Source organism: Dromiciops gliroides, chromosome 2 (genome assembly GCF_019393635.1).
Source record: "Dromiciops gliroides isolate mDroGli1 chromosome 2, mDroGli1.pri, whole genome shotgun sequence".
In the NCBI taxonomy this organism is placed as follows: domain Eukaryota; kingdom Metazoa; phylum Chordata; class Mammalia; order Microbiotheria; family Microbiotheriidae; genus Dromiciops; species Dromiciops gliroides.
In genome coordinates this window covers 168250642-168276127 of record NC_057862.1, presented here as the reverse complement: position 1 = coordinate 168276127, position 25486 = coordinate 168250642, and the positions used below count along the sequence as shown (strand labels likewise).

The following is a 25486-nucleotide window of genomic DNA, read 5'->3' as shown; positions in this document are numbered from 1 at the left end:
TTTATGTTGCATGCCCAATTCATTAATCTCCTCTTTCTCTTTTTTATTCATGTAAGCATTTAGAGCTATAAATTTTCCCCTAAGTACTGCTTTGGCTGCATCCCATAGATTTTGGTATGTTGTCTCATTATTGTCATTCTCTTGGATATAGTTATTGATTGTTTCTATGATTTGTTGTTTGGCCCATTCATTCTTTTTTTTTTTTTTTTTTTTAGTGAGGCAATTGGGGTTAAATGACTTGCCCAGGGTCACACAGCTAGTAAGTGTCAAGTGTCTGAGGCTGGATTTGAACTCAGGTACTCCTGACTCCAGGGCTGGTGCTCTATCCACTGCACCATCCAGCTGCCCCCCATTCATTCTTTAGAATGAAATTATTTAGTTTCCAATTTATTTTCATTCTACTTTTCTCTGGCTCTTTCTTACATGTAATTTTTATTACATCATGATCTGAGAAGGATGCATTTACTATTTCTGCCTTTCTACATTTGACTATGATGTTTTTGTGCCCTAATGCATGGTCAATTTTTGAAAATGTGCCATGTAGTGCTGAGAAAAAGGTATATTCCTTTCTATCCCCATTCAGTTTTCTCCAGACATCCATCTTGTCTAACTTTTCTAGCAATCTATTCACCTCTTTCACTTCTTCCTTATTTATTTTTCGGCTAGATTTATCTAATTCTGAGAGGAGGAGATTCAGATTCCCCACTAGTATAATATTACTGTCTAATTCCTCTTGTAACTCATTTAACTTCTCCTCTAAGAATTTGGATGCCATACCACTTGGCGCATACATATTTAATATTGATATTACTTCATTACCTATAGTACCTTTTAGCAAGATATAATTTCCTTCCTTATCTCTTTTAATGAGATCTATTTTTATCTGTGCTTTGTCTGAGATAAGGATTGCTACCCCTACTTTTTTTACTTTAGCTGAAGCATAATATATTCTGCTCCAGCCTTTTACCTTTACTCTGTGTGTATCTCTCTGCTTCAAATGTGTTTCTTGTAAACAGCATATTGTAGGATTCTGGTTTTTAATCCACTCTGCAGTTTGCTTCCATTTTATAGCAGAGTTCATCCCATTCACATTCACAGTTATTATTACTGACTGTCTATTCCCCTCCATTCTATTTACCCCCGTTGTACTTTTCCCCCTTCTTTCACCCTATTCCTCCTCACTGATGTTTTGCTTCTTACCCCTGCCTCCCCCAATCTGCCCTCCCTTTTTATCACCCCTCTCCCTTTTCTCCCTTGCTTTTGTCCTCCCTTCTATCAGTCCCCCCTTTCCCTTTCCCTTCCCCTTTTGCTTCCCTAAAGAATGAGCTAAGTTTCTTTATCCCAATGAACGTATATGTTATTCCCTCTTTGAATCAAATCTAATGAGAGTAGGGTTGAAACAATGTTCACCCCTCCTTTCTTTCCCTCTATTGTAATAGGGTTTTTTTTTCACCTTTTCATATGATATAATTCACCCCATTCCACCTCCCCTTTCCTCTCCTTCCCATAGACTCCCTTTTTAACTCCTTAGTTTTCTTTGTATCATCACATCAAAGACAATTTATATTTATACCCTCTGTGTAAAGTCCTTCTCTCTGCCCCAATACATTTACAATTCTTAAGAGTTATGAGTATTATCTTCCTGTGTAGGGATATAAACAGTTTAACCTAATTGAGTAACCTTTTTTTCCCCCTCTGTTTACCTTTTTAAACTTTTCTTGAGTCTTGTATGTTAAGATCAAATTTTCTATTTAGTTATGGTCTTTTCATCAGGAATGATTGAAAGTCCCCAATGTCATTAAATATCCATCTTTTCCCCTGAAAGAGAATGAACATTTTTGCTGGGTAATAGATTCTTGGCTGCAATCCAAGCTCCTTTGCCTTCCAGAATATCATATTCTAAGTCTTGTGGTCCTTTAATGTTGAAGCTGCCAGGTCCTGAGCAATCCTGACTGTGGCTCCATGATATTTAAATTGCTTCTTTCTGGCTGCTTGGAGTATTTTCTCCTTCACCTGATAATTCTGACATTTGGCTACAATATTCCTTGGAGTTTTCCTTTTGGGGTCTCTTTCAGGAGGTGATCAGTGGATTCTTTCAATGATGATTTTATCCTCTGATTCTATGATATCAGGGCAGTTCTCCTTAATAATTTCCTGGAATATGGTGTCTAGATTCTTTTTCTGGTCATGGCTTTCAGGCAGTCCAATGATTCTCAAATTGTCTCTCCTGGATCTGTTTTCCAGATCAGTTGTCTTTCCAATGAGGTATTTCACATTTTCTTCTATTTTTTCATTCTTTTGATTCTGCTTGACTGATTCCTGGTGTCTCATGGATTCCTTATCTTCCAACTGTCCAATTTTAATTTTTAAGGCATTGTTTTCTTCGGTGAGATTATGCACCTTTTTTTTTTTTCTATTTGGCCAAATGAATTTTTTAAGGCATTGTTTTCTTCAGTGAAATTATGCACTTTTTTTTCCCATTTGGCCAGATGAATTTTTTAAGGAATTGTTTTCTGTAGTCAATCTTTGTGCTTCCTTTTCCAAGCTGCTGATTCTTTTTTCATAGTTTTCTTGTTTTGCTTTCATTTCTCTCCCCATTTTTTCTTCTACCTCTCTCAATTGATTTTTAAAATCCTTTTTGAGCTCTTCCAGGAAGGCTTTTTGTTCTTGAGACCAATTCACCTTCCCTCATGAGGCTTCACATGTAGGCAATTTGAGGCTATTGTCCTCATCTGAGTTTGGGCTGGCTTCTTCCCTATTGATACAGAAGCTCTCAATGGAGAAGGCTCTTTTTTGCTTCTTACTCATTGTTGCAGCTTGTTTATTTATTTTTTAAGTTGAGGTCTGCTCTGGGGGCACCAGGGTCCCTGTTTTGGGCTTCTTGTGCAGGGGTATAGGTGCTGTGTGACCGGCTTTTTACTCTGAGGCCTTTATAGTGTGTGCAGGTCGCCCCCCTGCACTTCTTGTCTAAGCACGCTGCATCTGTGTGCCTGGTCGTGCCTATCCTGTTTGTGGCCCTACCGCTGGCAACCTGCCCTCTCAGCCGGTGCAGGTAGGTTTTTCCACTGTCCTTCTTGGCCACCAGAGTTTTTGAGCCAGGTTCCAGGGGCCTCAGTTGTTCTGCTGTGGCCCGTAGCTCCTGCTGACTTTCCCCGACCCCCTCAGCGCTGGGCTGCTGCCCTGAGCTGGGCCTCCCTTTTGCCCGAGTCAGACTCTCTCCTCAAAAAGAACATTAAATCAAGCCTCTGGACGGATTCTGAAACTACAGATCCTGCAAAGAGACAGAGAGACACAGTCTTCCAACCAGAGGTAATTTAGAAGACTTCAGGAAAATGTCGGTCTGACTCGGGCAAAAGGGAGGCCCAGCTGAGGGCAACAGCCCAGCGCTGAGGGGGTCGGGGAAAGTCAGCAGGAGCTACGGGCCACAGTAGAAAAACTGAGGCCCCTGGAACCTGGCTCAAAAATCTGGTGGCCAAGAAGGACAGTGGAAAAACCTACCTGCACCAGCCGGGAGGGTGGGCTGTAGGGCCACAAAGGAATGGGACAGGTGGGATCAGGCGCCTGGCTGAGTGCACCCAAACAGGAAGTGCAGGGGGGCGACCTGCACACACTATAAAGGCCTCAGAGTAAAAAGCCGGTCACACAGCACCTATACCCCTGCACAAGAAGCCCAAAACAGGGACCCTGGTGCCCCCAGAGCAGACCTCAACTTAAAAAATAAATAAACAAGCTGCAACAATGAGTAAGAAGCAAAAAAGAGCCTTCTCCATTGAGAGCTTCTGTATCAATAGGGAAGAAGCCAACGCAAACTCAGATGAGGACAATAGCCTCAAATTGCCTACATGTGAAGCCTCATGAGGGAAGGTGAATTGGTCTCAAGAACAAAAAGCCTTCCTGGAAGAGCTCAAAAAGGATTTAAAAAAATCAATTGAGGGGGCAGCTAGATAGCGCAGTGGTTAAAATGCTGGCCCTGGATTCAGGAGTACCTGAGTTCAAATCCAGTCTCAGACACTTGACACTTACTAGCTGTGTGACCCTGGGCAAGTCACTTAACCCTCATTGCCCTGCAAAAAAAAAAAAATCAATTGAGAGAGGTAGAAGAAAAAATGGGGAGAGAAATGAAAGCAAAACAAGAAAACTATGAAAAAAGAATCAGCAGCTTGGAAAAGGAAGCACATAATTTCACTGAAGAAAACAATGCCTTAAAAAATTCACTTGGCCAAATGGAAAAAAAGGTGCATAATCTCACTGAAGAAAACAATGCCTTAAAAATTAAAATGAAATCTGCCTGCTTATTGTTTCTTACAGCACAATAATATTCCATTACATTCATATACCACAACTTGTTCAGCCATTCCCCAATTGATGGGCATCCACTCAATTTCCAATTCTTTGCCACCACAAAAAGAGCAGCTATAAATATTTTTGTACATGTCAGTCCTTTCCCCTTTGTTATGATCTCTTTGGGATATAGACCTAATAGTGGTATTGCTGGGTCAAAAGGTATGCGCAGTTTTAAAGCCTTTTGGACATAGTTCCAAATTGCTCTCCAGAATGGTTGGATCAGTTCACAATTCCACCAACAATGTATCAGTATTCCAATTTTCCCACAGCTTCTCCAACATTTATTATTTTCCATTTTTGTCATATTAGCCAATTGGAGAGGTGTGAGGTGGTACCTCAGAATTGTTTTAATTTGCATTTCTCTAATCAATAGTAATTTAGAGCATTTTTTTCACATGGCAATAGATAGCTTTGATTTCTTCATCTGAAAACTGCCTGTTCATATCCTTTGACCATTTCTCGATTAGGGAATGACTTGTATTCTTATATATTTGATTCAGTTCTCCATATAGTTTAGATATTTGGCCTTTATTAGAAACACTGGCTATAAAAATTGTTTCTCAGATTTCTGCTTTCCTTCTAATTTTAGATGCATTGCTTCTGTCTGTACAAACCCTTTTTAATTTAATATAATCAAAATCATCCATTTTCCATTTCATAATATTCTCTTTCTCTTATTTGGTCATAAATACTTATCCTCTCCATAGATCTGAGAGATAAACTATTCCTTCCTCTCCTAAATTACCTATGGTATCACCTTTTATGTCTAAATCATGTATCCCTTTTGACCTTATTTTGATACACACTATCAGATGTTGGTCTATGCCTAGTTTCTGCTATACTATCTTCCAGGTTTCACAGCAGTTTTTGTAAAATAGTGAGGTTTTATCCCAGAAGCTGGAGTCTTTGGGTTTATCAGATACTAGATTACTATATTATTTACTACTGGGTCTCCTGTGCCTAATCTATTCCATTGATCCACTGCTCTATTTCTTAGCCAGTACCAAATAGTTTTGATGACTGCTGCTTTATAGTATAGCTTCAGATTGGCTAGTCCACCTTCCTGTGCAATTTTGTCATTAGTTCTCTTGATATTCATGACCTTTTGTTCTTCCAGATGAATTTTGTTATTTTTTTCTAGCTCTAAAAAATAATTTTTAGGTAGTTTGATTAGTATGGCACTGAATAAGTATTATATTACCTCAGCCTATTAATGTGCAATTGGTATTTTTCCAATTATTTAGATATGATTTGATTTGTGTGAAAAGTGTTTTGTAATTGTGTTCATAGAGTTCCTGGAATTGTCTAGGCAAGTAGACTCCCAAATATTTTATATTGTCTACAATTACTTTAAATGGAATTTCTCTTTCTATCTCTTGTTGCTGAGCTTTGTTGGACATGTACAGAAATGCTATGATTTATGTAGATTTATTTTATATCCTGCAACTTTGCTAAAGTTGTTAATTGTTTAAAGTAGTTTTTTAGTTCATCCTCTAGGATTCTCTAAGTATACCATCATATCATCTGCAAAGAGTGATACTTTTGTTTCCTCCTTATCTATTCTAATTCCTTTAATTCCCTTTTCTTCTCTTATTGCTAAAGCTAACATTTCTAGTATAATATTAAATAATAGAGATGATAATGGACATCCTTGTTTCACCCCTGATCTTACTAGGAATGCCTCTAACTTATCCCCATTACATATAATGTTTCCTGATGGTTTTAGGTGGATATTGCTTATCATTTTAAGGAAAGCTCCATTCCTATGTTCTTTAGTGTTTTTAATGGGAATAAGTGCTGTATTTTTTCAAAAGCTTTCTCTGCATCTATTGAGATGATCATATGATTTTGGTTAGTTTTGTTATTGATGTGGTTGATTATGTTGATAGTTTTCCTAATGTTGAACCAGCCCTGCATTCCTGGTATAAATCCCACCTGGTCATAGTGTATTATCCTGGTGATCACTTGCTGTAATCTCCTTGCTAATATTTTGTCTAAAATTTTTGCATTGATATTCATTAGAGAAAATGGTCTATAATTTTCTTTCTCTGTTTTGACTTTGCCTGGTTTAGGTATAAATACAATATTTGTGTAATAAAAGGAATTTGGTAGAACTCCCTCTTCAGCTATTTTACCAAATAATTTATATAGTATTGTAATTAATTGTTCTTTAAATGTTCAGTAAAATGGATCTGGCCCTGGAGATTTTTTCTTAGGGAGTTCATTGATGGCTCGTTCAATTTCCTTTTCTAAAATGGGGCTATTCAAATCTTTTGTTTACTCTTCTGTTAACCTGGGCAATTTATATTTTTGTAAATATTCATCCATTTCATTTAGATTGTTAAATTGATTGGCATAAAGTTGAGCAAATAACTATTTGCTGCTAATTATTGCTTTAATTTCCACTTCATTGGTGGTGAATTCACCCCCCCCCCCTTTTTTTTGCGGGGCAATGGGAGTTAAGTGACTTGCCCAGGGTCACACAGCTAGTAAGTGTCAAGTGTCTGAGGCCGGATTTGAACTCAGGTACTCCTGAATCCAGGGCCAGTGCTTTATCTACTGTGCCACCTAGCCGCCCCTGAATTCACCCCTTTTATTTTTGATACAGGTAATTTGGTTTTCTTCTTTCTTTTTTAAAATCAAATTAACCAAAGGTTTATCTATTTTATTGATTTTTTTTCATAAAATCAGCTCTTAGTTTTATTAAGTCTATAGTTTTCTTGCTTTCAATTTTATTAATTTCTCCTTTAATTTTCAGAATTTCTAATTTAGTATTTAATTGGGGATTTTTAAATTTCTTCTTTTTCTAGCTTTTAAAGTTGCATGCCCAATTCATTGATCTCCTCTGTCTCTTTTTTATTGATGTAAGCATTTAGAGATATAAAATTTCCCCTAAGCACTGTTTGGCTGCATCCCATAGGTTTTGGTATGTTGTCTCATTGTTATCATTCTCTTGGATGAAGTTATTGTTTCGATGATTTGTTGTTTGATCCACTCATTCTTTAAGATGAGATTGTTTAGTTTTCAATTAATTTTCAGTCTACCTTTCCATGGCTCTTTATTACATGTAATTTTTATCGCATCATGATCTGAGAAGGATGCATCCGCTATTTCTGCCTTTCTACATTTGACTATGAGGTTTAAAAAATATATATTTATTTATTTTTACAGGGCAGTGAGGATTAAGTGACTTGCCCAGGGTCACACAGCTAGTAAGGGTCAAGTGTCTGAGCCTGGATTAGAACTCAGGTCCTCCTGAATCCAGGGCCAGTGCTTTATCTACTGTGCCACCTAGCTGCCCTGACTATGAGGTTTTTGTCCCTAATACATGATCATTTTTTTTTTTTTTAGTGAGGCAACTGGGGTTAAGTGACTTGCCCAGGGTCACACAGCTAGTAAGTGTCAAGTGTCTGAGACTGGATTAGAACTCAGGTCCTCCTGAATCCAGGGCTGGTGCTTTAACCACTGCACCATCTAGCTGCCCCCCTGTACTTCTCTTGAGTCTTGTATTTGAAGATGAAATTTTCTGTTCAGTTCTGTTCTTCAGGAAACCTTGAAAGTCCCCTATTTCATTGAATATCCATCTTTTCCCCTGAAGGACAACACTCAATTTTTCTAGGTAGTTGATTCTTTTGTTGCAATCCAAGCTCTTTTGCCTTCCAGAATATCACATTCCATGCCTTTAATGTTGAAGCTGCCAGGTCCTGTGTAATATTGATTGTGGCTCCATGATATTTAAATGGTTTCTTTCTGAGTGTTTGTAGTATTTTCTCTTTTACTTGAGAATTCTGGAATTTGGCTACAATATTCCTTGGAATTTTCCTTTTGGGGTCTCTTTCAGGCAATCAGTGGATTCTTTCAATGACTATCCTATCCTTTGATTCTACAATATCAGGGCATTTCTCCTTGATAATTTCCTGTGTAAAGAATTAATTGTTATTTGAGGTTTTTATGCCTCAGTGTGCACTGGCCTGGGGCTCCGCAAACCGCACGGGGCTCGACCCACTGGTTGTAGCCATTGCCATGGCGCTGGCACCTAACGTCATCACCACTTGCTGACGCCTACATGGGCCTGGCAAAATTATAATGATTGGAAGCCTAGTGAGGGCAGTCATGTGACTGTCAAAGTGGCTAGACAATTGGTTGGGGGCTGTGTGGGGATTTTGGGAACGGGGAGAAGTCGCCATTCTAGCTGGAAGCTGGAAGGCGACAGGAGCTCTGCTGTGTATTCTCAGCTGATTCCTGGGCAGTGGTATTTTTCAGGTTGTATAATTTCCCTTTCCTCATTTTATTTCCTTTTCCTTGATCCTACTGATCCTGTTTGTATTTTCTTTTTTTAAGTTTGTTCTTGTTAAAATAAGTCCTATTGTTTTGAAGGAGGCTGCCAGTCTCCTTCCTTGCCCCAATATTGTGGCGAGTTGCTTAGCTAACTCTCCCCAATTAAAAATTGGTCCCCACACCTGGAATATGGTGTCTAGGCTTTTTTTGCTCATGGATTTCAGGTAGCCCAACAATTCTTAAATTATCTCTCTTACATCTATTTTCCAGGTTAGTTGTCTTTCCAATGAGGTATTTCATATTTTCTATTTTTTCGTTCTTTTAATTCTCTTTGATGGATTCTTGGTGTTTCATGGAGTCGTTAGCTTCCATCTGCCCAATTCTAATTTTTAAGGCATTATATTCTTCAGTAAGCTTGTGTACCTCCTTTTCCATTTGGTCACCCCCCACCCCTTTTTGGCCAATTGTATTTTTTAAGGAATTGTTTTCTTCAGTCAGTTTTTGTGCTTCCTTTTCCAAGCTATTGACTCTTTTTTCCCTGTATAATTCTCATTTCTCTCATTTCTTTTCCCATTTTTTTCTTCTTCCCCGCTTATTTGATTTAAAAAATCCTTTTTGGGGCGGCTAGGTGGCGCAGTGGATAAAGCACCGGCCCTGGATTCAGGAGTACCTGAGTTCAAATCTGGCCTCAGACACTTGACACTTACTAGCTGTGTGACCCTGGGCAAGTCACTTAACCCCCATTGCCTGCAAAAAAAAAAAAAGAGAATAAAAAATCCTTTTTGAGCTCTTCCAGAAAGGCTTTTTTCATCTTGAGACCAATTCATCTTCCCCTCCGAGGCTTCACATGTAGGCTTTTTGACAGTATTGTCCTCATTTGAGTTTGTGTTTTGGTCTTCCCTGTCAATATAGAAGCTCTCAATGATAAGGGTCCCTTTCTGTTTCTTACTCCTGTTGTAGTCAATTTTTTGACTTATAAAGTTGAGGTCTGCTCCTGGGGCAAACTTCTTGTGCTGGGGGATAGGGGCTTGGTCACTAGCTTTCTGCTCTGTAGATTCCTCACTACTATGAGCTTTCTCCCTGTGCTGGGGTGGCTTGGCCTCGTAGAGCCTGTCCTGTGGGTAGTAGTGGGTCTCACAACTGACCTGCTGATCTGGGACCAAGGGGCCTCAGCTGTTCATCTGTGCTGTGGCCTGGAGCCTCCTACTGATTTGCCCAGACACCCTCCATGCTGCACTGAGCAGTGCTGCACTCTCCTTTTGCCCAAGTGAGAACAGATCTTTCTTGAAGTCTTCTAAATTATCTCAAGTTGGAAGATTGTGTCTCTATCTTTTTGCAGGTTCTTAATTCCAGAATCAGTTTAGAGCCTTGATTTAATGTTGTTTTTGAGGGAAATTCTGGAGAGCTCAGGCAACTTCCTGGCTTCTCTCTTCCATCTTTAAAAAAAAATATTTTTTTCGCAATTACATGCAAGGATTTTTTTTGTGCTCCAAATTTTTCTCCCACCTTCCCTTCCTCTACTCCTCCAGCAAGCCAGCAAGCAAACTGATATAGGTTATACATTACAATCACATTAAGCATATTTCCACATTAGTCTTGTGTGAGAAGAATCAGAACAAAAGAAAAATAATGCAAGAAAGAATAAACAACAACAAAAAGTAAAAGTAGTATGCTTCAATCTGCATTCAGACTCCATAGTTTTTTTTTTTTTTTCTTCTGAATATAGAGAGTATTTTTCACCATTAGTCTTTTGGCATTGTCTTGGATCATTGCATTGCTGAGAAGGGTTAAGTCTATCACAGTTGATCATCACACAATGTTGTTGATACTGTATACAATGTTCTCTTGGTTCTGCTCATTTCACTCAGCATCATATTCATGTAAGTCTTATCAGATTTTTCTGAAGTCCACCTGCTTATCATTTCTTACAGCACAATATTTCATTACATTCATATATCACAACTTGTTCAGCCATTTCCCAATTGATGGGCAGCCCCTCAATTTCTAATTCTTTATCACCACAAAAAGAGCAGCTATAAATATTTCTGTACATATGGGGCCTTTTCTCTTTTTTATAATCCCTTTGGGATATAGGCCTAGTTAGTAGTATTGCTGGGTAAAAGGGTATACATAGTTTTATAGCCTTTTGGGCATGGTTCCAAATTCCTCTCCAGAATGGTTGGATCAGTTCACAGCTCCACCCACAGTGCATTAGTGTTCCAATTTCTTCACATCTTCTCCAACATTTATCATTTTCCTTTTTTGTCATATTAGCCAATTGGATAGGTGTGAGGTGGTACCTAAGAGTAGTTTTAATTTGCATTTCTCTTATCAGTAATGATTGAGAACATTTTTTTTCACAAAGCTGTTAGCTTTAATTTCTTCACCTGAAAACTGCCTGTTCATAATCTTTGACTATTTCTTAATTGGAGAATGACTTGTATTCTTATATATTGGATTTGGTTCTCTATATATTTTAGATATGAGGCCTTTATCAGAAACACTTGCTGTAACAATTGTTTCCTATCTTTCTGTTTTCCTTCTAATCTTGTTTGCATTGGGTTTGTGCAAACCCTTTTTAATTTAATGTAGTCAAAACGATCCATTCTGCATTTCATAATGTTCTCTAGCTCATCACTGGTCATAAATTCTTCCCCTCTCCATAGATCTGACAAGTAAATTATTCCTTCCTTTTCTAATTTGCCTATGGTATCACTCTTTTTTTTTTCCTTTTGGTGGGGCAATGAGGGTTAAGTGACTTGCCCAGGGTCACACAGCTAGTAAGTGTCAAGTGTCTGAGGCCAGCTTTGAATTCAGGTCATCCTGAATCCAGGGCTGGTGCTTTATCCACTGTGCCACCTAGCTGCTCCCTGGTATCACTCTGTATGTCTAGATCATGTACCCATTTTGACTTTACTTTTGGCATATGGTGTAAATTGTTGTCTATGCCTAGTTTCTGCCATACTATTTTTCAGTTTTCCCAGCAGTTTTTGTCAAATAGTGAGTTCTTATCCTGGAGGCTAGCCTTTGGGTTTATCAAACAAGAGATTGCTATATTTATTTACTGCTGTGTTTTGTGTGCCTGACCTATTTCCACTGATCCACCTCTCTACTTCTTAGCCAGTACTAAATAGTTTTGATGATTGCTGCTTTATAATATAGTTTTAGATCTGGTACAGCTAGGGTACCTTCCTTTGCATTTTTTTCCATTAATTCCCTCTATCAAGATATTTTTTAATCATAACTACTATCATTTGTTAGCTATCTCTCCCTGCTTTGTCATCAACAGAATTAATATGCATGTTATGAATCATTGATAGATATGTTCATCATCCTAAGTATTTGGGACATTCTAGTACTGCTTTGGGCCTGGCTATTTGACTAATTCTAAATCTACCTATTTGCTTAGCCCATATCTTTCTACCCATAAGTCAACAAGTATTTGTTTAAAAAATTTTTGAGGCAATTGGGGTTAAGTGACTTGCCCAGGGTCACACAGCTAGTAAGTGCTAAATGTCTGAGACTGGATTTGAACTCAGGTACTCCTGACTCCAGGGCTGGTGCTCTATCCACTGTGCCACCTAGATGCCCCCTGTTTAAATTTTTAAAATCTATTATTTATTTAAATTTCTTTAAAAAGATTCATATTCCAAATTCTCTCCCTCCTGCCCCTCCCCTACCCATACAAAAAACATTTCCATATTAGCCATATCACACAAATAGAAAAGGTAAGAAAAAAATTTTTTTAAGTGAGAAAGCTATACTCCAATTTGCACTCAGAGTTCATCAGTTTTTTCTCTGGAGTTGTATAGCATTTTTCATAAGTCCTTTGGAATTTTCTCAGGTCATTGTAGGGAGAAAGAGTAATAAAGTACCTAGCAATCCTTGATGAATTAAAATCAACAAGGTCCTTTAAGCTACATCTGAGGGTACTGATGTATTTGCTCAGCCACTGTTGGCAATCTTTGAAAGATTGTGGAAAACAGAAAAAGTATCACAGGAAGAGGGCAAATGTCCCAGTTTTCCAAAAAGTGAAGAAAATTTAGCCCAAGGAACCTACTGACTAGTTGCTAGCAGTATATTAAGTAGAACTTAACTTTTCTGGTCCTATGTTATGCCACTCTTGAGGTCCCTTCTAATTCAATATATAAGGTATACTGCCTCTGACAACCATTTCCTTTTGGAGATGTTCACTCACCATTTCTTTAAAAACATTCTACTTATCTCTGGTACCTCCACCTTCTTATTCATTTTTGTTGTCCTTTGCAGTCCAAACACTCTTTTATAAAGAAAACAGAAGGAAAAATTGAGCCTTCTCTTTATCTAGCTTCCCACCCCATGCATAGAACGTATTGCAACTGTGAGATTTAAAATTGGATATTAGATCATAAATCTCCCCTACTTAACCTTTCCCTTAATTTATCTCCCAAACTAGTAAATGGAAGCAGCTTTTGGTTTTCTAGATAGACCTTTTTATTTATAGTTATGATAGTCACAAGGTGATGTTGGTTAGAAGGATAGGAAAGTAGAAACACAATACAAATCGTCTTAAGTCTAAGCTTAGTCTATATTCCTTATAACAACTCACCAAACCGACAAGGCCACCTTTGGAGAGAGAATCTGTGCCGCGCCGTCAGGAGTCCCGCCAAGCAGGCAAAAAAAGCTCCTCTCCTCTCTCCACCCCGGAAGTCCCAAAAAACCCCGCAGGCAGTCTGACATGCGCAGCAGGCGCACTGTACCTGGCAGGCAGTCTGACATGCGCAGCAGGCGGACTGTACCCGGCAGGCAGTCTGACATGCGCAGCAGGCAGACTGTTCATCTCCTCCCCAAAAGGGTGGTCCTTGAAAAACTGGCGTCTTTCAGTTATCCTAACCGACTGTTAAAAACTTTCATATTTTACCACACTTCTTTGATTTTCATTCTTCTTAATGTTTCTTTTTAAAACCCTCAAACCCCACCCAACCTTGTGAGCCTCAAAACTAATTACACTACTTTTATAAAACATTTCCTTCTATGCTTTCGTATCCATCCTCTGTTACTTGACCCGGCCTCCTCCTACAGCCAATCTAAGGCTAAAGAGTGCTTCATGGGTATAAACTCAAGATTAGGCAGATGGATGAGTACATTGCATCTTGTTTAGGAGACAGCTGAAACAAATTTAACATACAAATTGGGGACTGAGGAATGAGCAGAAAGATGAAACTGAGATGAGAAATGTTAAACAAAATTTGCAGAAGACATAAAATTAGGTCAGATAGTAAAAATGGCAAGTAAGACTTCAATTGTTCACACAGTTAAGTTTCTTAGAAGAAATCTTCGAGCTCATAAGCAAAAAAAGGTAAAACCTTGAGCCTATTTGTGAACAGTGATCAGTAAGTGCTAGTATTTCATAGTGACCAACACAAAATTACACACTAGTTTTCTGGGTGGAGCCTGAAGAGTCTTCTCTTACCTGCCCTAGGACAACCCCTACCTCACCCAAATTACAAACTTATTAAATTTTAGAAAAGGGAATTATAGTTAAATGGAACATTGTGAATAAATGACAAATGTAGTTGGAAAAAGCAAATAGGAAATCACACTGTGCCTGAGGTTTAAGAAAAAAATAGGTCCTAGGTTTTTTAAAAAAAGTAAGACATGCTATGGAAATAATTCATATTTCACATCCACTATATAAAAACTTAAAAAAGGTTGCTTCCCTCCAGAATAATTCAACACACTTAACATCTGTAAACAAGAATAAATTTATTTAGATTCTTTTAAAGATTTAATGATACAAAATGTATACAGTATGTCTTTAAGTAATACACTTTTCATTTCTTTCTTCTCCCCATTTCCCCCCCCAAATCAACATAAAACACCATTTAAACAGCTATTGTGTTCTTGCCTTGCTTCTGTATCTATAAGATACACTACGAATACGAATGGAGCACTATATTGCCCCTTGGTTAAAATTACAATTAGTACCTAAGAAACAAAAAAAACTAAAAAAATACAATTGAAGCATGAAACTTCAGTCAAAAAACATGTTTTTCTTGTTGAATATTCAACAATATTTGGGGCAGTTACATTACATTTTCTTGGTATAAAGTTGCATTGCAATCTCCCGACATTACATAATGATAATCCAACTCAATTCATTCTTAAATAAGTACCAAAAAACAAAAGCAGTTCAAGGTGTTCCTACACAATTTTAATTACAACGAGAAGTTCATGTGTACATTCTAATTTGATTTACTGGTCTATGAGATCTTTGGAAAGTATGTCACTTCTGAAATTACTACAGACAAAAAGCACTTTTAGTTTTTCTTACAAGGCAACTTTTGACCCACAAGTACTTTTTCCCTTCTATAACAGGTGTATCATACCAGTCTATCATGGCTTTACTTGTTACCATGGAACAGTGACTTGATAAAACAATATAGAAAACAATTTTGCACAATTAGGGCTCTATTGACAAAAATTGGCTCTATCTTTAAACATGGAGCCTAACCCTGATTCAGGAAACAGTCTCAATTAGAAAAAGGCTCATTCTGATCTTCCACTCAATCTCCTCAAATCCTTTGAATCTAACATTTTTAGGACTCTTCCCTATTCCAATGACTAATAAATATCTAGTTGAGAACTAATGACATCATTATCTAGACATCAATGAAACACTAGGAGGCTGATCTTTGCTTTTAACTTATCAGGAGGCTGGGTGTGATCACTTCATCTCTCAAACTGATTGGCAGGAAACCAGCTGCCAAACACATGCTGCTTTAACAACAAAACATGACTTTGGTTAACGGGATATTGCACCATATGAGAAAGAGGGAATAACCCCCTTCACCAGAACAAAGTCAAATTAAATCTTCTGCTAAAAAGAGCCCTTTAAAAGTTATAAATACTAATTCTTCTTTACCTTTAAAATGTACTGCCAGCTGTGTCCTGTAGACAATTACCAACTCCCTTACTTTAATTAGGCCTTGAGAACATGTCAAGTGTCACCAGATTCTCCCTGCATCTGCCCTTCTGTACCACCACACAGCTTCCTCTTTAAGGAACAGTGACACCTTAGTAACATATTTGTGAGGTGTAGGTAAAATGAATGATTATAGCATTAGACGAATAGAATTAGCTGATTCTTTGGTGGAACTTCCAGGCTCAATATTCAAATCTGGAGAATCATCCTGAGGAAATAGATTTTTATCAGGTGTGTAGTCATTCCTCTTCAGATCTACAATGCCCCAAACAAAAAGAGAAGTACAAAGAGGATCAGTATTTTACAAATGGACAATTATTCAATTTAATTTTTTTGCAATATATCTAAGTGCATAGGTTTGTTTTTTTTTTAATGGGGCAATGAGGGTTAAGTGACTTGCCCAAGGTCACACAACTAGTGCGCGTCAAGTGTCTGAGGCCGGCTTTGAACTCAGGTCCTCCTGAATTCAGGGCCAGTGCTTTATCTACTGCGCCACCTAGCTGCCCCATAAATCTCATTTCTTTCTTTCTTTTTTTTATTAAGTGAGGCAATTGGGGTTAAGTGACTTGCCCAGGGTCACACAGCTAGTAAGTGTTAAAGGTCTGAGGCCAGATTTGAACTCAGGTCCTCCTAAATCCAGGGCCAGTGCTTTATCCACTGCGCTACCTAGCTGCCCCATGAATCTCATTTCTTTCTTTCTTTTTTAAGTGAGGCAATTGGGGTTAAGCGACTTGCCCAGGGTCACACAGCTAGTAAGTGTTAAGTGTCTGAGGCCGGATTTGAACTCAGGTACTCCTGACTCCAGGGCCGGTGCTCTATCCACTGTGCCACCTAGCTGCCCCATGAATCTCATTTCTTAATGCTTTAACTTTCAGTGAAAACAGGTACATAAAGCAAATGTTATGACTCTCCTCAGGAAGGTGTGGACAGAGAGAATTATTTTGGCCATAAAACTTGGGATAAGTCCAAAGCTGGTCTAACAGGTAACATACGTGATATGAAAAGAAAAACTTTACCTGGAAGCTTAAGTTTCCTACAGCAGGAATTGCAGTGATGCTTTGCTCGGAAGTTCTTTATTGCATCTTCTCCTAAGTTTGCTGGCCCAAAAACCATATCAGATGACCTTTGAAATATTTATACAAAGTATAAGTAAAGAATTATTAAGAAGCAATTCCTAATTCCAGGCTCTGCATCATCTCTCCTCCTACCTCCCAAACCCCATGTTATCACTCATTTCCACACCCTGTGCTCTTCCTTTTAATGATCCCACATCTGGGCCTTTGCTGATGTTGTTCCTCATCCTTCATCTCCCGAATTTATGTTCATCTTTAACAAGCCCAACTTATAGGACTCCTTTTCCATGAGTGCTTCCCTGATCCTTCCTCAGCCATGCACACATTTATTGTCAACTTTTCTAATATACTTGTGTTTTTTGGGGGTTTTTTTTGGTCAGAATTATGTATGTGCATCACGTCCCACCACTAAACTTGAAGTTCCATTAAGGACTCTGAGTTGTCCCAAGTTGTCTTAGTTAAACTTTCCTGCTTCCTCAACTGATAAAAGCTTTAATATTTACTGAGCTGTAAATACATTAAAAAAAGCAGTTAAATCCAGTATTACCTCTTTTCTCCTGCTTTTATCACAGATGGATCTGTCAGATTCTCACCTACACCTTTATATACACAAAAGAGATTTTTATTGTACAAGATTTGTCATCGACACAGCACCCTACAATTTCAGTGAATTTTTATTCCCCCTTAGACTACTTGTTTTGTGTCTGACCTGATGATGCTGTATTCCAGCATAACAAATATAACTTCTAGTATTTCTGGGAATCAAATATCAGAACTGACAGGTAGGAGGACTGGTTTCCTTTGGCATCCATTTTTAGGTGCAACAATAGCCAAGGGAAGAACAACCCTGTAACAGGTTAATCCATCTTAATCATTTATTAAAAGGAAATGCAATATTTTGAGGGGTGAGCAGTATAATATATCATCTGGTCCAATGCTTATAACAACACTGAGAGAGTAGGGAGCACTAACAACTAAAATGATTATTTTCCTCATTTTACCCAACTCAGGAAGAAACTGAAGCTTAGAGACTAAGTGACACAATTAGAGACACGGTTACACAATTCAAGTTTAAAAGGCAGGCTTTGAACCCAGGTCTTTCTTCAAGTCCAATGCTCCCTTCAGCTACCTCACTCCACCTCTAAAAAAATCAGGAATGCTAATTTTTATTTAAGCTACAACAAGGAAGTGAAATAACTTATAAATTAATTAACAAAAGAGTTGGTATTTAACAAGGTCTTAAAGAGAGATTCTGTTTAGACAAGAAAAACAACTAGCTAACTAACTAGAATAGAGTGGTGAGTCCTTGGAAATAAGGTAAAGGGAAAAAAACTACCTGTCACGCACAAATTTAGACATTAAACCTAGAGGAAAGCAAGCAGCCCAAATGAGCTTACTATGGACAAAGGGCGGGGCAGGCAGCTAGGTGGTGCAGAGTATACAACTGGTGTGCTCATTGCCTGCAATTCTTATCTGATTACTGAGTCTGAAAAAAAATTTTCTGTTCTGCTTCTACAGTCCCCTCACTGAAAGTTCAAACCAGAGGGTATTTAAAAGCAAAAAAGGGAGGAGGTACATGACAACTTGAGAAAGCTGAGTAAGAAGCAATTTTAGTCATTTACAAATACTTGTCACTTCTCCTTAGGCAAAATTTCATTTACCTTGTAAATCAAGTACCAACAACTCTCCTCTTGTATATTCATATGTCCAGTGGCTAAAGGCTAGCATGATTTCTTCCAGAGTATTGGTTGGAATTATTTCATCACCATTATTATTGTTATATTTTCTAAACTCTCCAGTCATACATTCTTCTACTGCAAACCACTGTCCAGCAGAATGGCAATATAACAGGAAAACTTCTAGGAACCTTAAAAAAAAATTGATAAACATTAAGTTACAGTCAATTTATTTACTTGGAATTTCAAAGAACATTTACTAATATTTTAATCAAATCTTACTTATCTAGTCGATAACATACATTCTCCCAGATAGTTTGACATATCGGTACATTGATGACATTAATATGCTAACATATTGGTACAATAGTCATATCAAAAAATACTGAACATCAACTGTGATATTAAAAAGAAGCAACTCAGGGGCAGCTAGATAGCACAGTGGATAAAGCACCGGCCCTGGATTCAGAAGTACCTGAGTTCAAATCCAGCCTCAGACACTTGACCCTTACTGGCTGTGTGACCCTGGGCAAGTCACTTAAACCCCCATTGCCCCGTGCAAAAAAAAAAAAAAAAAAAAAAGAAGCAACTCTCTCTCCAGACTTGTTCAGGCTTCAGGAATAAATTGATCAAAAGATTTACCTTGGAGAATACGGAATAGATTTTGGCTTCATTTGGTTGAAAGCAAAGGTGAGCTTTTGTGCTGCTCTCTGTTGCTGGATTTCCTAAGAAAGAAAAATGTATTCAACTAAGCTAATAAAAATAAGTTCTTATATTTATTACTATATTTCAGAAAAGACTATTTTCTATTTTTATTCAGTCACTTGCACTTACTCTGAGACAGAGATGCAGCACTGTGTCTTCTTTGTAAACACTTGACCACGTATTGACTACCTCAGGAAGAAAGGATTTGATGATATAAAGATGCCCTGATTTGAGGATTTCATATTCTGACCAAGTACATAGTACTTTAACAGCTCTTCGTAAACCTCCTCCCATTTCTTCTTTACTTAAAAATTCTATTTTAGCACAGAGTCCTAGTTGTGACCAAGATGACATACTATTATTCAAGATGTTGGGAGAGCTTTCTTCTAACCGATACACTGTGACTGGCTCACCTGCAATATGAAGGGAAATATATGTTAACCTTAAACTAGTACTGCTGTAAAGAAAAACAAGTTAATAAAATATGAGTAGAAATAACATTTCAAAAATGATTAAAAAGATCAATGAATCTATCCAAATATTTGGTTTTGGAGTTGAAATTGAATTAAGTGCTCAATTAAAAAACTTTAAAATTTAAAATGTCAAATTTCAGTTCACACACACACACACACACACACACACACACACACACACACACACACACACACACACACTATCCAGGGAACGGGTTAGAACTGCTCTGGGTTAGGAAGCTTGAATGCTTCTAAGTGTGACCTTTGTCGTACTGAATTAAATATGGAAACAAGCCAAAGTACCTTTGTGAGACCCTTCCTATCCCCATGAAAATTATGAATACAAACTAAAAATTAACATACAGAAAAAAATGATTATTTCATTTATTTTTACCTCTTGGAGGCACAGGAGTGAATGGAATGCTCTGTGATAACCTCATCAGATTATTTCTTTCCACAGCTGCACAATAAGGATACAAAAATAAGACTTTAAATATTCATTCATTCAACAAGTCTTTATGAATGAAGTACAAACTACATGCAAGGCACCATGTTTACTGCTGGGAATAAAAAGACAAAAATGAAAACCTGTTCTTGCCTACAAGGAACTTGAATTCCACTTGGAAGAGTAGCTATCAAATAACATTTAAACAGAGGTGGGGCAGCTAGGTGGTACAGTGGAGAAAGCACTGCCCTGGATTCAGGAGGACCTGACTTCAAATCCGGCCTCAGACACTTGACACTTACTAGCTGTGTGACCCATGGCAAGTCACTTAACCCTCACTGCCCCCCCCCCCAATAAATAAATAAACAAAAAGAGGCAATAAAATTTGAAGAGAGAAAGGACTAAAAACACTTGGGGGAAATCTGTTGGAGGTGGCACCTGAATTGAATTCTGAAGGATCTTAAAGATTATTAAGGGCCATGGTGGGATGTCAACTAGGACTATGGGACAACCCACATGAAGGTGGGTTGCTGAATTAGGGAAGAACAAATAGGTCAATTTTGCTGGAACACAGTATGTGTGCAGGGATAAATAACTGATATGCCTGGAAAGGTAGACTGGAGTCAGACATGGAAGGTTTTAAATGCAAGTTTGTTTTTTATCCTGAAGTTAACAGATTACCAGAACAAGGGAGTGACATATTTCCATTTTTCAGTTTTTAATATTACTGACCTGAATAGTAGTAATTTATATCCATGACTGGCTTAAAAGGAGATGCAATACCTAAAAAGGTAAATGAATCAGTGTGACTCTACAGAAGTAACTAGCACATAAGCAATTTCTATCAAGTGAGGCAGTCAATAAGCATTTCATTGACTTGCACTGTGTCTGGGTGCCTGGCACTGTGCAAAGAACTAGGGATACAAGGAAAGGCCAAACAGTCCTTCTATACAAGATATAGGGAGAATAGATGGAAAGTAATGTTTAAAAGTTTAGCTTCCTATTACATATTCACAAAAGTAAAAGTCTATTTTTAAGGGGGAAAAACAGTTCGAGAAAACTGCCCAAAACACAATATGCAAATTCCAAAAGAATTTTTCAAGGGGGAACTGAATCTGAGTATATGAGAAAACAGTAAAATGGTACAATGTTGCTTGAAATGCATTTAAAGCCTCTAAGGGCCCTGTCAAACTGCATAATAGACTATGGGAAGAACTTGCAATAGTAGAAGCAGAATCCTATCGTAAAAAGAGCATGGGGACTGTAATGTTTACTCTAATTCTGATGTTTTAATGAGGACAATAAATAAAAAGTAATGTATTTAAAAAGAACACAGATCCACTTCCCTGTCTTCTTGATCAGCCACTGACATCTGCCACTGTTTCAGGTTAGGGAGGCAGTATGTTGAGAATGAGCCTTGAAGGGTGGTGGGGACAAGGACAGGAAGGCAGAGCTCAGATACTTACCACACCCTCCCCATTTAGCATTTTTTAGTCTCCCTGGTACTTAACAGTTGGGGATCTAGTAGATGCAGGCATCTACTTAAGTCTATCAAAGTTCAATGCCAGTCTGAGTTAACCAGAACTCCTGTTCCATGGGCATGGAATCAGAATAATTGTGCACTTATAATAAGATGAACATCTGAAATGTAAAAGACCTAAAACCCCACATGGGTATTGTATTCGAGGTCTGAATTTCTGACTACAATTTTTTTAAAAGTATGATTGAAGAAATGGGTAATTTACCATTCAGAAGAAACATAGTCTATACAAATTCTAGAAAAAAATAGATTTTGGAGGCAGAAATTATGTTTATTTTAGAAGGGAGGAAATACCTTTAAATATTAATTTCCCCAAATTGCTATACCTAGGATAGTTTGGTAATAAAATCACAGATCATATATGATTCCTAATTTCTATAAAGTGAGGAAACTTCACTCCTTACCATTTGTTGTTTCCTCTTCAGGTGGCCTGGAGAAATGTTACACAAAGGAACAAGGTATAAGTTATGAAAATCTTTTCTTTAATATATTCCCATATCCTATCATTTAACTTACTTTTGGGGGAAACTTTAAAATAATCATGAATAAAATTAATAATTTTATTGTAGGATATCCTTCTGATTGCTAACTTTATAATGAACAGTTTCAAAAAATTTCCAATTTGAAGATAAAAATACATTTACTTGGTTAACAACTTGTGGCTTTAGGGTTTACCTATAAAGTAATATTCTTTTCATATTTATTTTACAGTGTTTGTAAGTTGTGGGGTATTCTTTGCCCACCATAGGCATAGTTTCATATTCACTGATGTCTACATTTATTCAACCCCGGCAAATGGGGAAGAGATTCTGCATAGGGAGTTAATGTGTACTGAGTTCATGATAATTTTCTCTAAGACTTCCATATTTTAGAATTTCTAAATTCTTAAATGTTGGTTACTCTATTTCATGCCATTAGACAGCCATGGAATAAATGGATACATATATGGAGAAGCACCCTCAGTGAGATGTATGTATTCCATTATCAATAAAACACGCTCGCATGTGTTCCTACGGGAAAAATGTTAACTTGAAGGTAATATCTTCTTGAATAACTCTTCTGAGCCTTAAATGCCTTGTTGATGTGAATCTTTGAGGCTAGTAGTCCACATGCAGTCTTTCAACCTCTAAGTGGATGTTTTCCCTGATAGAATTTGTCCAAAAAACCAAAAACCAAATCACCCAACCCCCAAATTTAACTGCTTTATTATTAACAAAAGGAATAACTGGCTAGGGTGTGTATGCTTTGTCCAGGGAATCTATCAGAAGGATTTCCCTTTAATGCTGCTGTTGGTTCAGTTGCAACTCTTCATGCCCCATTTGGGGTTTTCTTGGCAAAGATATTGCCGTTTCTTTCTCCAGTTTACTTTACAGATGAAGAAACAGAGGCAAACAATATCTAACAGTCTGAAATTTAGTTTTATTATTTAGAAAGCCTACTTACATTTGAGTATTTGTTGTTCTATCTTGTAACCAGTCCTTTAATCAAAAGAGAAAAAAAAATCAAAGGTATTTTTAATGATTTCAAAACAAAATACAATTGCTAGACTGTTTTTTATTATATTTTAAAAACTAACAAATTGAAGAGAAAACAACTGTCCTTTCATACAATTATGAATAAGTAATGGGTATAGGGGGCAGCTAGGTGGCACAGTTGATAAAGCACCAGCCCTGGATTCAGGAGGACCTGAGTTCAAACCTGGCCTCAGATACTTTAACACTTACTAGCTGTGTGACCCTGGGCAAGTCACTTAACCCTCATTGCCACCCCCCCCCCCAATAAGTAATGGGTATAAATAACTAAAGTAAGGCACTCAAAGGAATCAGTTATTTCATGTTAAGTGAATTTTCCAGGTAATAAAATTGTGCTTTACTATTCAAGATCATTTATCACTGTTAACATCAAACATTGTATTATGATCTAATAGTAGTTCTTCTGTCTCTTCCTATCTGTTAAGGCCAGGGAAATCAGAGAATGTCAGAACTAATTATAAATTAGGAGTCAATAAAATTGAGCCATGGCCTAAGGCCTCTTTGACAGAGAGCATTAACTTGCCAGAGCTTTAGTGCCCAGACTATTTTTGGTTTAACAGTTACAGGCAGCTAAGAAGCCCGAGGTAAGTTTCAGGTGGGTATGGTTAGAATTGCCAACCTGTGGTTAAGTGTGATATTTTTTCTTAGGTCCACTGGAGCTTGAACTATGTATCTCTACATTACAGTCATAAAAAGAGATCTTAAACTTCTGTTCATTTCCAATATAAAGTAAGCTGTATTACAAGAGGTCACATTTTCTAATTCCAAAATCAGGCTTATTAAAATAACACTTTGGTTCTAAGTCATAAAACTGACTTGGTTTGTTGATGACTAGTCAGTCCCTATAAAGTTGGGAGTACTCAAAGAAATATAAATTCTTGCCTTTTTTTTTTTTTAAATATAAAGCTAAATGGAGTGGATTGATTTTTCTTTAAAGATGTGATGTCAGAAATTTTGTCTATACTTCCTGCCTTTATTATATTTTAATATTTACAAAGATAAAGCCTCTTGCTGAAAAATCTTTAAAAAAAGATCACAAACACCATCACTTTTCATTTACATAGTTATTCTCGGATACAAACATTTCATAAAGTTCTTATTTGTTAAACAAAAAGCACAAACCGAAAGTAAGGCTGCTTTGGAATCTACATTGTGAGTATCCTCTGCAGATGCTCTTCTATTGCTGTTTCGTACTTAAAAGAAAAAAAAGAAAACCCTTGAAGTTAAACAATTCAATTATTTAGAATGCTGACTTTGTTTCTAAGTATATTATAGAACTTTAAATTTTTCTGAATCATTTCTAGTTTCTGGGCTAAAAAGTCTAGCAGAAGAAAAATCGGAGTTATGGTAAACTAATTTACAACAAATTCATGCATATCTAACTTATCTGGGCCTTTTCCTTAGCTCTTCCAATCTTTGCATTAGTAATCTGTTTAGTCATTTGCTTACATATGTGGCTACTCCAAAACTCTTCAAAGTTCACCCTACCACCCCTTTTGCTTCTTGTTAGATGGTCTTGCCTCATACTTTACTAAGAAGACTAAGGACATTAAATATAAGCGTCTCTAACTACTTTTCTCAGAATCAGCCTCAGCACCTATTCTTTATTCCTTTCCTTTTATATTGGGAAGAAAAAGTATGCCTTTGATCCCAAGAACAAAGCAAAATACTCACCTTGGTCTGAGTGAAGGGAGATGGATGTTTTGTGACATTCTGTTAATCCAGCATAAGAACTCACATGTTTCAAGGAGTTGTCAGGAGGAAGATCACTCTGCAGAAAACATTCCAGTAATCAAAAGCTTGTTTATGCCATTATGCTACTCTTATAAGAATTACTCTATCCGGTCGGAATCATGGCTCGTTCAGCCAGGTATTCCAACTACTACATAAATAATAAAGAGGTGTATTATCAAACAATATAGTGGTTCACCCTAAGCCAACCTCAGAGATGAGGAACTTCTCCTTAGCATCTCATAATGATCCTCTTGTCCCTAAGTTTATCCTACTCCAACTGGTACAATTAATGACTGACTACACTGAAACCACAATTACCACCTTTCAAAATCATTTCTTCCTGACTTGCCTTTTTTCTTATTGATCTGTCTTCCTCTTACCCAGGCTTAAAATGAGTCATTCTTCTTTTTCTTTCTCCCTCCAAACTTAATTACCAAGTTTCTTAAATTTCTCTTATATCAGTCTTTATTTCTATTCTTATTACCATTACCCTGGTGAGGGCAGTCCTTATCATGTCCCAGATAAAACAGTCAAATTTCTCACTGCTCCAACCTATTTCTAGTATCTCCTCACTCCAACCCATTCTGCATACCAGTCTTCCTAAAAACGTCTTTCATCACATTACTAACCTAATAAATCTTTGAATGACTCTGCACTGAAAAAAGAATAAAGTTTAGGCTCTATAGTGTGATGTTCAAATATAAAATTCTGTTTGTCTTTTG

At 37.3% G+C, this 25486-nt stretch overlaps 1 protein-coding gene across 2 annotated transcripts in view; it reads right to left on the bottom strand.

Moving 5' to 3' along the window:
- Positions 1 to 14348: 14348 nt before the first annotated feature.
- Positions 14349 to 25486, bottom strand: part of TRPM7 (transient receptor potential cation channel subfamily M member 7) — a 137838-nt gene continuing 126700 nt past the window's right edge. The window contains exons 29-40 of one of the 2 annotated variants that reach the window (XM_043982235.1): positions 24705 to 24801; positions 24153 to 24223; positions 22942 to 22976; positions 21903 to 21928; positions 20691 to 20741; positions 19908 to 19973; positions 19170 to 19453; positions 18978 to 19060; positions 18321 to 18526; positions 17207 to 17258; positions 16603 to 16709; positions 14349 to 15841 (exon numbers count right to left, since the gene is read on the bottom strand). In XM_043982235.1, coding sequence (XP_043838170.1) covers positions 15717 to 15841; positions 16603 to 16709; positions 17207 to 17258; positions 18321 to 18526; positions 18978 to 19060; positions 19170 to 19453; positions 19908 to 19973; positions 20691 to 20741; positions 21903 to 21928; positions 22942 to 22976; positions 24153 to 24223; positions 24705 to 24801 — 1203 coding nt within the window. In that variant the 3' untranslated portion in view covers positions 14349 to 15716. Of the gene's footprint in view, positions 15842 to 16602; positions 16710 to 17206; positions 17259 to 18320; positions 18527 to 18977; positions 19061 to 19169; positions 19454 to 19907; positions 19974 to 20690; positions 20742 to 21304; positions 21375 to 21902; positions 21929 to 22941; positions 22977 to 24152; positions 24224 to 24704; positions 24802 to 25486 lie in introns of those variants that run through there. The other variant, XR_006354726.1, reaches the window with a different exon arrangement.